Here is a 14269-nt window from a genome sequence, read left to right on the forward strand (position 1 = left end):
GACAGAACGAAATATTATCTTACATAATCTAGAAATCTATTAATTTGGTTACTAACAATAAATGAGAGACGATGCCTTTATTGGGTTTGTTTTTGTATTCGTTGCACTAATTATGATTTTCAAGATAAGGCTATTTCACTTAGGAGAGTATAAATCAATCAAAACGTATTCATAGTTTGTAAAGGGTTTACGCATCCTACCCACATACGAACAATTGTCTTATATACTGCACTAAAATGATCATTTTGAAGCACTGCTTTGCTGACGATCAAATAACAAAAAGTGCATGAATTAATATACACTGTTTGATTGCGATTACTTGCAAATGTTGCAACCAAACCACAACCATCAGGCGTTTCACTCCCTGTTACATGTCCCCCCTCCCCTTGATTCTGCTGAGCTTCCCAATCTCCAGCGGAGGATGTCGCGCCCTTCCGATTGGGCGGCTATATTAAGAAAGTGCCGGTACCCTTTAAATAGCATCGCACGGACTGAGAGAAACAGTTAGAAATCGGAGTAAGATAGTTGTACTCTACAGCTATAATTCTTTCTTAACGCCGAGGTAGTACCGGTGCTGTCAGAAGAAAAACATTGACTGCAGTACTTATTACATCGGACAGATAAACAACAGTGCTGACGAGACAGCTGCCGAGTTACTTTGTGGTGTTAATATCAAAGATTTGCTTGCCTGCACAGACGGCCTCTCGTAACTCGTCGTCTCGGCAACTAGCTATGGCCGCTATCCGTAAAAAGCTTGTTGTTGTAGGCGATGGTGCCTGCGGGAAAACCTGTCTACTCATTGTGTTCAGTAAGGATGAGTTCCCCGAGGTTTATGTTCCTACGGTGTTTGAGAACTACGTAGCTGACATCGAGGTAGACAGCAAGCAGGTTGAACTGGCCCTGTGGGATACTGCTGGGCAGGAGGATTACGACCGCCTTCGGCCCCTTTCCTACCCAGATACGGACGTTATTCTTATGTGCTTCTCAGTGGACAGCCCCGACTCACTAGAAAATATTCCTGAGAAGTGGGTGCCAGAGGTGAAGCACTTCTGTCCCAACGTGCCCATTATTTTAGTGGCCAACAAAAAAGATTTGAGAAACGACGAGAACGTGAGAAACGAGCTTGCCCGAATGAAACAGGAGCCTGTGAAGACTGAGGACGGCAGGGCAATGGCAGTCCGTATTGGCGCTTACGACTACCTCGAGTGTTCAGCAAAGACCAAAGAGGGGGTGCGCGAGGTGTTTGAGACCGCTACACGCGCTGCTTTGCAGAAACGGTCGCGGCCAAATGGCGGCTGCATCAACTGCTGCAAAGTATTGTGAGCACACTGCTGAAGTGTGGACTGTGTACTAGAAAGGACGTGTGTGGGGCTCTTGTACGGTCCCAATCTCGCCCCCCCCCCATTCGGCAAGTACCACACCATAATGACAAAGACGCAAATTTTCAGGAACAAAGACCTTGTAATGTGGTTTTGCTTGCACACAAACGTGGCTTATTTTTAAGCTCTCGAGTGGAGAAGCGAAAGGCTCACACAAATTGTCAGGAACAAAGACCTTGTAATGTGGTTTTGCTTGCACACAAACCTAGCTTGTTTTTAAGCTCTCGAGAAGCGAGGGGAAGACTACAACATGACTTTAGTGTGCATGGGGGATTGTCCAACTTTTTTAGTGCTGTTCTTGTGCTGGGGGGATTGTTTTGTATGAATTATGAACTCGGCAGCATTTCCGAGACCTTTACGTTTACAGAAACCTCCTCTGCTGTATGAAGACTCTTACTCCGTACATCAGTGCTTTTTGAATTGGAAACTGAGAAAAATCTGTCTGAATAGACAAAAAGACGAAACTTGTAAGTCGACCGCTGGTCCAGAGCCGTGCTATTGGAAATATGTGAAAGTTTTCAGAAATTATTGGGTGTTGTGACCAAGTGAAACTGAATTGTAGAGTGACAGTAGACATAAGTAACAAGAGGGAATTGTTTTTTCTAGCATATGTACTAAAATGTTACATTGAGCAGTGTTTGCTATTAAAGCCTTTGTGCTTGTAATGAAACTGCCCTGTTTTTACTGGATGTAGTGTTAAGACATTTTCATGTCTTGTTACATCCTCGGTTTGCACTTATAATTGTATACATTTCTAAGGAGATGTTCCCTCCCCTATTACATTTCTCTGGGAGGGGTGCTAATAAAGTTTATGGGTGGGGTAAATGTCTACTCTTGAAAGTGCTTTAGTTTTGCAGCACTGATCACCTGAAATAACCCGCATTTTTGCCTTCAGATCAAGTGACTAATATATACGAGTCTTTCATACTGGTACTGATGTCTACTTAAAACTGACACAAAGGCTGAAGTTTGAAACTGTTTACATAATATGATGGAAGATTAAAACTTATGTATACTTTTTATAAAGGAACCATTAAATAATAATATGAACTATGTTTGTGCTCTTTATTCTCGGTGAAATCAGTACAAGTAATGCACTATAATTACAGTGGGGGAAAGGGTATAAAGACTAATTTTGCTGCATGACCGGGTAAACACATGATACACTTGCAATGTATGTGATTACAGTTTATAAACTGGTAACTAGTTTCTGCCAGCATTTAGCCACTGTTAGGCAAATTTTGGTGGGGTACAAGGCCGTGGCATATTCCCTGGCAAGTAATGCACCATCAGGTAGGTGTCAATTGTATGTTGCTTTTCCAAAACTCAAGTTGTGGTTTATGGATTAATGGCTCTTAATGGGTGTGGCCACTAACATAACATCATGGTTTGTATTTATTTTGGCTTGGATTTGTTATACATGACTCTCGTTTCCAAGTTCACTGGTGTCTGTTTAACATGGCTGTTTTGACAAACCTGTCCATCTGAATAATTTAAATCAGGATCCTTGAGGTTTGGGTGCGGGGAGAAGTAGTTTTTATCTTGTAGGAATACTTTTTTTTTTCATATTTTGAAAAGGATGGCTTAACTTGCTATATAAATCAGGTAATGCTGATCACTGCTATAAGGTAACTGCTTTCCTAGCCTAGAGGGTAGAACCTAGATTTGACAGATGGTTTTATGTAAACGCTGGTGAGAGGTCTAACCAATAGATTTGAGTAGCTGTAATAACTGTAGCCCTCCCCCCCCCCCCCCCAAGAGTGAACCACAAGTGTAGTGCTGTAAAGACTCGTTGCTCATTGTGCACTTTAGCATAAAGACTTTGTAGGTGCCAAGGCATCCTTGAGCTGGCTGGATAGAACCAAGTAAGTTAAAAATAAAACTTTTACTTAGGAAATGGGGACTTTTTTTTTCTTCCAGTTGTCATTGCAACAGTTTGCTGGTAAGTAGCAGCAGGTATCCATGGTCACTCTGTACTGCCACTAAGTGTGGCAGTACTGTTTTGATTACTAGTTTGTGGTAGAAGCTGATCCATGAGGATAGGCTTGGTGGGTTTAGCAATCCATGAATTCTTAAGCCTTTGCTTCTAACCAGTGGGTTGTTCACAACATTGGCTTGTAAATGTGCCCCCAAATTGGGGGCATGTTGGTGAGGACATTTAGTCTTTACCTTAAAGCTTTCAGATATTTTCTGTTCAGTGTATGCAAGTAATCTTCCTGTGAATGATGGAGGGTGTGGTTTCTCCGTAAATGCATGTTATGTATACCTGTATGATGATTCACTTGCGTGTATTTTTTTTTTTTTTTTTTGTAAATTTTTGAGGATCTGAGGAGGCAAATTACTTTAACAATAGGTGGTTTAAACTAAGACTATGTCTTGGTCTTGTCACTGTCTCTTGGTGGAGAGGGAAAACTGTCCCAAGTCTTATCTGACCAACTTTAGATATGCACACAGGATGATCTATATTCAGTTGGACATGCACATGCAGGATGATCTATATTACGTTCATATGTCTGATATACTGTTGTAGTTATCCCATTGTTATTGGATAACCAGTTGTGCCACTGGTAGATGACACTTGCAGCAGTGGTGTAGCCTCTGTATTAGGTCCATGTGTGACTGAATTCTGAAGGGAGGTGATGGCCCTTTCAGATATTTAATAAACTGGAATGTTGCTTTTCCATGGTGTTTTGAACTTTAGAATGTGACCAATTGTTCTTTAAAAAATTGTTTGTAGCAGGACTCAAATTTAAGATAAGTTGTTCTCCACAGGAGACTTTCTCCACAGGAGACTGGCTTCGTGGGACTTTCCTCATTTTTCTGTGAAGTGCAGAACATGAAGGTCTATTTTAAGCTAATCCTGTACTCCTCATTTTTCTTGTATGTTGGCAGGAGATCTTGTTTTATATCTAGCAGTAATTTAATCGAATGTAAATTGACCAAACCTATTTGGCCAAGACCAAAAATATTTGGCTAAAAGCACTTTCTGCAAAACACCTTTCTAATTTTTTTTTTGTGTGAATTTCACCATTGTTAGGGTAGCGGGTGCAAACTGTACACATTACTGGGCTGATTGTAAACGGGAGGTAAAGATGTTCTTTAGGTGTGTAATGATTTTGTGACTTGCAGGTGGCTAATTTTCATTTTAATTTTTTTAATGATGTCAGTGAGTAGTTGGGAGACTATTGTAAAATATTTGCATTTTACAAAGGGATTCAGGTTTTCTCATGTTATTACCTCGAAGAGCCGGGCAAAGCTTAAAATAAAGGTACACTTGCTTTGGTCAACTTGAGGACATGGTTGATCTAGGTAGTCGCTACTTATTTTTTACTAGGCATTGGTTCTGTGATGAAATACCCAAACTCTGGCTTAAGAGTGCTTTTGTAATTGACCCAGATGCTTAAATGCTTAGAGTTCAATAGTTCATTGCTGTCTCTTCGTGACATCTTTATGGAAGAATGCCATATGCTGTATTTTCTGTTATGGAAAAATGCAGTAAGAAATTAACAGTAAATCCGAACTATTTCTGGCAGACAACTAAATTCCATGCCCAGAGTGGTAGCCTATAAATTCATGTAAAGTGAGAAGTCACCTCATAGTATAAAGATTTTAGTCTTCTGTATGTTGTCCTTGGTTTTTTGAATACAATCAAGTGCCTTAAGGTGTGACATTCTTGAGCATATAGAACCAGAATATTCAAATTATTGGACAGCCAGCTTAATCAGTACCTCCTGTTTGTTATACAGTGCAACATATTCCTAATAAGACCATAAGTAGTAGCCTGTGAGTTTTATAACCTCCTTTGGATATAGTGACCAGCCAGTTTCAAGGCTGTGCTCAGTCTGTCAGCTTGAGTTGAGCTAACTGGTTTGTGCACAAAGCCCTTCAGGGCTTCCCTGCTGCTGAAGAGTGCTCTTGTGGGATTTCAAGGATCGGCAGTTGTGTTGCATTGCTGAGCAGCTGTCTCTGGGGAAGAAAGCTTCCGCATATATTTTTGTAGTTTAAACTTTCCTGTTTAGGAAAATTATTTTACGCTAGGAATGTTATTGACTATCATGTAACTTTTCTGTACTTATGGAAGCACCCTTTTTATTTCTGACAAATTAAAAGTTTAAACATTCTAAAACCTTTTCTTGTGGAGAAACCTGTGCTTCAAGTACTGAGTACTTTCTACTGGGGAAAAGTTGCTTTTAAATTTTTCATCTTGTGCCGCTTATTTTCCCCAGGAAAAACTTTTTCAGCATGGCCAATGGAGCAAACTACAGGTCCCCAGAATCTGTCCTTCCAGCCACAAAAAGAAAAAGCTTAAGTAAAGCTGCCTACCACATCAGGCTAGCAATATGCCTCCTCTGCATGTGGATTACTCTTCTGTGGACAAAGCTGGTTACTCGGACCACTTACCATGGATCTTTATGGTGCTGTCCATACAGCAACTATGGGCTGGAGGCTATTCATGTACACTGAAGTTGTTTGGGCTCTTTCAGTGGGCAAGGGAGAGCTACTCCTTATCAGTCTTGGGAGAAGGGGCAGGGAAAGGTACTCCTATATGCACCCAGAATTGGTGTGCCCATCCCTTGGGCTCTTGTACAGGCTATTGCCCCTTATCAGGTTTATTTGTTTGTGTCTTTTGGCTTTTCCCAGTTAGGGGTCGCCACAGCGGAACTCCAGTCTGCTAGTGATTGGCAGAGTTTTACATGCTGGCTTGCCGGGCCTAATGCACTTCCTTCAACAAAGGAACGCCCATTCACACGTCGCCACACGGAAGATGCTCTAACTTCTGAGGTGACAATGCTACCGCAGCACCACCACCACCACATCAGGTGATTCTGGTAAAAGTTAAGGGATTCCTGTCTTCCTGAAGAGGTTCAAGAAATTGAATTTGGAGAAATGTGATAGGGCAGATTTGTTTTTCCTCTGATTTCATTATAATTTTCATTTGTCATGATCACATTTTAAAGTTTATTCTGACTAATTATGGAAGTATGAGGAATATTTTATTTGCAGCTCCCTCCTGTGAGGAAAATCTGCTTTGTGTGTGTTGTCTTTAGTTTCTCAGGTTCCTTGGTGTGTGTGTATATGATCTGTAGCTATTCCATCCGGGTCTGTTGCCACACACTCCAAATTTTCCAAGGAAATAAGCGGTCTCAGCAAAATGCAGGCAAGCAGATGTTGCAGGGAGAAGAAAGCTGGAACCCTCAAGAACAAAGTATTGTTAAGCAAGGCTGAATGACTGTGTATAAGGGACCTTATTCCCCACCCACACCCCAGCAGTCCCTTATGCTGTGGCTAGAGCCAGTTCCTAAAAAGGCTATGAGGAAATGAGATGTACTTTGTTGCATTTTGCATTGCTCCTTTTGTCAGCTGATCCAGTTGGCTCAGTCTACTAATTTAGTCTTTAAAATTGTAAATTATCTGGGCTTTTGTGGAAGTGTATTTTATGGTATGGCTTAGGTGACACTTGCTCTCTTTGCTAAACAAGTGTTATATGAATATTTTATTTTATTTTACATTTGTTGACCGGGCTAGTCTAGCTGGAGAAATTTCCATTTTCAGTAGAGGCCCGGGGAGAAAAGCTCCACAGAGTGAGATACATTCAGAGATAAAAAAGTTAACATACAGAGAAATTGTCATACAAAAATGTAATAGCAGTATTCATTATAATGAAAATCTAAGAATAGAACATTCTTTTTTGAAGAAAATGGTATCGGTAAGTTTTGCTTGGTTACATAATCAGAATTTTTAAAATTTTTGAATGATACCTAATTTAAAAAATAAATAAATAAATCTCGGTACCGGTGCTAGATTTTGCAAAGCATGAGTTAGTGCTGAAGGGATCCGATATATCTCATTTCAGACCAGCCTTTCTCCCTCAAGACCTCAGTTCAGTCAGATGGACTTGTCAGATTTTGCATGAGGTACAGTTTCCAGGGAAGATGTGCAAGGGAGAGTTCTTGGATGCTACAAAGCACAAAACCTAAAGGAAAAGTTAGCAGTGATTCATACCTCAGTTGTTCACCACTTATGGTCTCCTTTTATTGATCACAGATGACACCACAGTTGTGGTACCGGGGTTATGAGGTCCAACCCTATTTCAGTTGGTAGTGATGGCCTGGGAGCTAACCTTACAGCGTACTCCTGATGCTTTAGGTCTCATTTATCCTGTCAGAGCAAAACACAGTAGCATATAGACTAAGCAGATCCTGGATGGACCCTCATGAGTGGAAATGCTGGACAGAGGTCTGTGGATTATGCCCAGATGTGGGGACCATTTCAAAATAGGTCTGTTCACCTTCTTTCAAAACAGATTAAAAATTCTTTGAGACATCTTTGTAGTCATACTTGGAGGACAGATGCATTCTCAGTCCCATGGACAGGAATGTTCCTTTATGCATTTCCACCTTTTTATCAGTACCTATGGTACTATGAAGACTCCAGAATTACCAGAGATCATTATGGTGGCCCCCTTTTGGCCCAGGCAAAGTTGGTTGGAATTGGCTAAGGGCAATTACCTCTGGATTCGTCACAATCTAGATTTGCTTGCACAGTGTTGGGGTGACTGCACCCCAGCTTAGAGCAATTGCTCCTGACAGTTTGGATGATTTTGTCTTGATACCTTTTATTGTACTTCAGTGAAGATGTGTGGTGCATATTAAAGGAAACCTGCATCTAGAAAATCTTGTGTTTAGTCCCCATCCAGAAAACCTCTTCCACTAAGAACAGAGGGTCTGGTATTGGGGGGCTACCTCTCTGATTTTGAAATATTTGTCAACTAATTAATGGCTTGGCTTATCTTTTGCAAATATGAAGGTACATCTTGTGACCATCCCAGCTTTTTTTCTGTCTGCAGAACCCCCTTTCATTTTTTCCCCCTTCTCTCCTGCCAACAACATTGCCAGCACCCCAGGCTAGTGTTTCTCTGGTTTTACAATATTTGTTTGAGTTACTTTCTATGGCCTGGCATTTCTTATCAATTTCAGCATGTCTGCCCATGGACCCCCCCCCCCAACCATCTTTAAGGCATTCTTGTGTCAAAATGTTTTTGAAAGCGGTATTGTATACTTGCTCCATTTCAACCATCTTATGTGGCTGACTTGAAGGTTCTAAATGTGGAAAACAGTTTTACTGATTGCTCAGATTTTTGCAAGAAAAGGAAAGCTGCAAGCTATTGATTTGCTGTGATTTCTGCAAGCTCTTGTGGTGTGTCAGTCTTGTCATAGTTTTGAGAACTAATCTGAACCTTTAAGTGTCATCTGAGCTTACTTGAAGCCAAACTGCCAATCTACTTGTGTTCTTCCCTGAACCCGGATAGTGTCTAGACAAAAACAAGGGACCGCATGTGTCAAGACTATTCCCAAGTGGTTGTCTTTGGCTATTATTCCAACCACAACAAAATTATTCCAGATGTGGTCAATAGCCATTTTACTATGGCCTTGGCTTTTTGGAAAGTTTGGACTAGAGTATTTTAAAAGCAGCAGCTTAAAGCAGTGACATTTCTTTATTTCTGAAAATAATAATTTTTTTTAATATGGTGTTTATGTATATAGTATGACCTTGTAACTACTGTTCTCTCATTCATTTCTGTCTTTCATTTCTTATATTTACTTTTTTTTTACAATTGTGCATTATAAATATTTTAAATGTTACTGGGGGGCTTTTCTCCCTGGGCCTGTGCTGAAAATGGGAATATATCCAGTTGGACTAGCCCGGTTAACAAATGTAAAAGAAATAAAGTATTTCTTCACATCTAGATCAGACTTTTAGGGCCATTCTGTAAGGACACCTGGACCCCTCTCTTTCCATCTCAAATATTGTTATCCAAGATAATCAACAAAAATAGCTAAGGCTGCTGCAGCAGTGCTCAATATGAATGTAGTACAGTTGTGTTTGTGTAAGTAAATATATAACAAATGAAGTTTGAATAATCACTGCTGCAGTAGCTGCTCCTTCACCCTCCCTGATTTTTTTGGATTATTTATTTATGCCACAGTGTGGTGTTTAATGTCTCTTCAGTGCCCAGCCTCCCTTTCTCAGTTGGCATGAAAACTATTTTTTATTCATTTAGCATGAGCTAATAGTTTGGACTGATGGAAAGTGTAATATAACTGATGTAGCTTAGGCTACTGCAGGTTCATTTGAACGTCTTCTGCGACAGTAAGTTTATTTACACAGCTCAGCTTTGTCAAGGGCATCTCATAAGAGGTGACTGTACTTGCCTTGGAACTCTGATCTCTGACTCTGCAAACTATCGGCAATTTTTTTTCTGTATGGTTAAAACACTTGTGTATTCTAGTCTCTAACCACCAAAAATAGCTTAGTTTGAAAGATATTTGGCAGCTTAGTTTTTATTTATGGTCAAACTTGCTCTAGGTTAGGCTTCACATGAGCAGTGCCACTGATAGCCCTACAGCGTTATTTGCTTCTTCATAGTTTAGTACTAGGCTATCTGCCCTGGGGCATTTGTAAGCCTAACCATAGTGATGTGGCTTTTGCCACCCCATGAAATGGTACAAAAATGTACAGAATAAATTTAGAATACTATGCCTCTGTCTAGTAGTGACACAATGAAGGTCCCCTTATATAATAGAATTAGTTTACTGTCCCCTGTCTAGCAGTGACACGTGACCCCTGGGGAAACTTACGATCTCCCATCCACTCATCAAGATTTCTTTTGAGAGTCAGTGAGGGGCTCTGCCTAATATGAACTGGGATCTTGTTCCAAAGCACAGGAAGCCTCTGGGTTATGACTCTATCCCTCCAGCATGTCCTATTCATACTTGTGCCGAGGTTTAAGTCTTTAGCTCTCGTGGTACTGATGGATTTGGATTTTGAGGTGGAGAATGTCCATTAGATCCTGATTGGATATGGCCTTGTATGTCAGGCAGAGATCACCTCTGAGCAGGTGGTATGCTACTGAAAAGAGCTGAAGTTTCTTTAGTCTGGCAGAATAAGACATATGTTGGAGACCCTTGATCCTCTTGGTGAGGTACTTTTGTGGTCTCTCCAGCTGTTGCAAATGCCGGGTGAGGTACATACCAAATGGGGCATTGTACTCAATCATGCATCTGAGGGAGGAGTATAGGGGTACAATGACATCCTTGGATCTGGATGTGAATCCCTTCATGATGAGGTGTGCAAGGTAGGATGTTTTTCTAACCACTTTGGCAACGTGGGTGTCCAATGAGAGATCGCTGTCAACTTGGGTCCCTAGGTCTCAGATTACTTTTTCCGTACTCAGTGGGTTGCTGTCTGTGATAATTTGTGGGTAATTTGTGGGTACTTTGGCATTTAGTTTAAGGCCGTGACTCCGGCACCAGTTGTCCGTTTCTGTGAGGCCTTTTTGTAGGATGTATGTGTCCGCTGGTGTATCGACTATGGCGCCTAGTTTGCAGTCATCTGTGAACTTGGTCAGCCACAACCCTCCCATGTTTGCTTTAACATCTGAGAAATAAATGCCGAACAAGAGGGGTCCCAGGACAGATCCCTGTGGGACACCACTTGTGACTGGCTTTGAGTCTGACATTGCTCCAGCAATTTTAACTTTATGGGTTCTGTCCTTTAGCCAGTTTGCAACCCATCTAGTGACATAAGGGTTTACGTTTAAGCTGTTGAGCTCATCTATGATGCCTGAGTGGGGTATTGTCAAAGGCCTTAGCCAAGTCCAGGTAGGCTGTATGGACTGCTTTGTCCTCATCAATGGCTCTAGTGACTGTTTCGAAAAAGTCAACCAGGTTCAAAAGGCAGGATCTGCCCTTTTACAAAGCAGAACTGGGTGGGGTCAAGTGTCTGTAGGTCCCCTATGTCTCTGTTTATGAGTTCCACAATGATTCTTTCCATAGCTTTGCAGACCAGGCTGGTTAAGCTTATGGGGCGGTAGTTCCCAGGGTCTGTAGAGGTACCCCCTTTGTGGAGTGGGACCACTGTTGCTGTACGCCAGTGTTCAGGTATATATCCTGTAATAAGGCTAAGGTTAAATGGCATTTTTATGTGCGAGTTTAGCTCCTCTTGGAGTTCACATAGCATGCAACCCGGGATACTGTCAGGTCCCATTGATGCTGTGTTTTTAGCTTTGTTGAGGGTGGTTCTCACTTGGATATCTGAGATGACAGGGAGATTACATTCAGCTGGGATAAGTATTTCTTCTTTTGGGGGTGAAGGAGGGGAGAAATTTGCATTGAACCTGTCAGCCAGAATGTTGGCAATATCTGTGGGTTCAGTGTATTTTTTTTTGTTGTGAACTAACTCTGAGCATATCTGAGGGTTTCCGCCCAGGTTTCTAACATAGCTGAAGAAGACTTTGTGGTTATCTTTAGTGTCCTTAGCGATTTTTCTCTCAAAGTTGTCCTTGGATGTTTTTGAGAGAACGTAGTTTTCTGCTAATGTTGATCAGAGATGTCTTCCCTTTATGGGATTTTGCTCTTGACGTGCAGTAGCTTCCTTCTTTTGTTATACAATTTGTTAATGGCTGAGGTCCACCAGACAGGACGCTTGCCTTTGGGGGAGAGGGACTTGGATTTATTTGGGATTGCATGATCCATGCGTTCTTGGAGATGTCCATAGAAAGCATTTGTGAAGGATTCGGCATTGTGGGATGTGGTATCCACTGGCCCAGTGGGCTTAAAGGATACCATCTCAGTCTTAAGAAGAGTGAAGTCTGCTTTTGAGAAGTTTTTCACTGTGGTCTTTAGTGCTGGGGGTGGAGGTGGGATATGTATATCCAGGGTGATTAGTTTGTGGTCAGATCTCACTAGTGAGGGGTATACCTCCGGTGTGGAGCATTTTGTCCCCATGTTTGTGATGATCAGGTCTAGTATATTCTCTCCCCTAGTGGGAGAGATGACTAGTTGTTCCAGTGCATTTGAGTTTATGAATTCCAGGAACCTTTGGGCTAGGGTGTTAGGGCTAGAATAATGTACCCAATCTATGTTTGGGTAGTTGAAGTCTCCCAGTATGATGGTATTTTGTGATACATTCATATCCTCCAATGTCTTCAGGAAGGCTGAGTGGGGTTCCTGAGATTGGGAGGGTGGTCTGTAACATGCTACCAGTTGTATAGCAGTTTTGCCTATGGTTAGTTGCACCTGTATGGTCTCTGATGCTTCATGTGTTGCTACTAACCTGGAGGTGTGGGTGTCCTTGATGAATATGGACACTCCCCCCCCCTTTGTGGTTTGGCCTGGGTTTTGGGGCCGAACAGCATGATACGAGGTATAGCCTGGTTGTGCTGCGGTGCTCTCAGGAGCCTTGAACCAGGTTTCAGTTACTGCACAGATGTCTATGTTCTCCATGCTGAGGAGTGCATTGAGTGCCTGCATCTTGAGATTTAGACTTCTGGCATTGTGCAGCATTACCCTTAATTTTTTTCCATTTTTGTTTTCTAAGGAGGTGGGTTTGTCTCTTGAGCCTTGCCTAAAAAAGGCACTATGGGGATGGCAAGAGCCTTAGTCAATATCCGGAAGCCCAGTGGTGCCTGGTGTAAGCCATCCCTTGCGAAGTAGCGTGGCTTGTCCAACATGTCATCCCAGGCAGACAGACATTGGATCCCCTTAGAATGACGCCAGTACTTAAGCCAATTGTTAAAGCTGATCATCTTGTCTTTGTATTGTGGCATCATTCTTGGTGAGGGCAAGATGCTGCTCAGGGTCAGGGTCATACCAGCCTGGGCTACATAATCGGAGAGCTCCTCTGTCTCTTTTCATGTAGTCCAGGGAGGTACGTCTCGGGTCATTCATGCCAGCATGGACAATGATGGAGTCATATTTGTACTTGCTTTGGAGTGACCTGAGTGCATGTGTTATGTGGCGGATCTTAGCTCCCGATAGGCAGCTCACAGTCACCCTCTCCTTGTTCAGCCTGGTAAGCAGGACATCAGTGTGTCTGACTATAGAGTCACCTATTACTAGTGTATCAGGCATGGTGTTTGGCCTTAAGGGCTGTGATTGGTTGACACACTGATTTATTGAAGTATGTGTTGCATGTGTTTTGTTTTGAGATGGTGGATTTTTGGATGTCTGCTTTGGGAGCCTCTGTTTTGGTAAGTTTTTTTATTAGAGCCTCCGAGTATGTCTTTGTGTTTTATGTGTTTGGTTTGCAGTTGTGGTAGGTCTATGTGGGACTGGGTTTGTTTTGTGTGTGGTTACCATCTCTTCCTGTCTGGTCATGCCAGCCCTGAGTTGAGAGAGTTCAGCCTCCAATTTGGCTATATAGTTGCATCTCTCATGTATTTGTTGAGAGGAGGAGAGGGTTGTCTGTGTACATGAGACAATTGTAGCATTGTCTCAAGATACCCAGCTTAACCAGCTGAACTAGAGAGGACGCCAGTAATCTACCACTCGACATGCTAGAACAGTATAAGGGAGTGCTGTGCCTTTAAGGGAAGTGGATGTAGTGCTTTACTTAGTACGAGAGTGCTTACTTAGTAGAGATGTTTTGAGAACAAGTGCTAGGCTTATAATATAGTGAGTAGTCTGATTATACTAAGAGTAGAGCTTCCTTAAGGGAAAATTTGAAGAGCAGGCTTGGCGGAGCCAGAAGAAGTTTAACCGGCTATGCGCACAAACACGGATTTTAAACAGGGAACTACAAAAGAGCTAGAAATGGTCTAAAACAACCAATTACTACAGCTCTTGTGCTGAGGTCACTTCCTACAGGGACAGGTAGGCTGCTCAAGGCTCCCCACTGGCGAGCAAAGAAACTTCCTTCTATCCAAGTAAGGTAATGGACAACACAGGAACTACACCACAGCCCAGAATACAGCAATGCCTATAAACTAGTCGAGGAGAGGTGGGAAAACAAGGATTGTTTTTTTGATAGAAACACACAGAAAATGCAGAAACCGTGATAAATCAGTTACACAGGCTAGCACACTTTAGTGGGCAGCCTCAACAGTTAAA

At 42.0% G+C, this 14269-nt stretch overlaps 1 protein-coding gene across 1 annotated transcript; it reads left to right on the top strand.

The window, feature by feature from the left end:
- The first annotated feature begins 491 nt into the window (after positions 1 to 491).
- RHOB (ras homolog family member B) lies at positions 492 to 2432 on the top strand. Its single transcript, XM_044062733.1, has one exon. It carries the CDS (start codon positions 733 to 735, stop codon positions 1321 to 1323), a length of 591 nt encoding a protein of 196 aa, XP_043918668.1. The 5' UTR covers positions 492 to 732; the 3' UTR covers positions 1324 to 2432.
- The last annotated feature ends 11837 nt before the right edge of the window (positions 2433 to 14269 follow it).

This window comes from Protopterus annectens, chromosome 2.part1, assembly GCF_019279795.1.
Source record: "Protopterus annectens isolate FY-2018-M chromosome 2.part1, PAN1.0, whole genome shotgun sequence".
Taxonomy (NCBI): Eukaryota; Metazoa; Chordata; order Ceratodontiformes; family Protopteridae; genus Protopterus; species Protopterus annectens.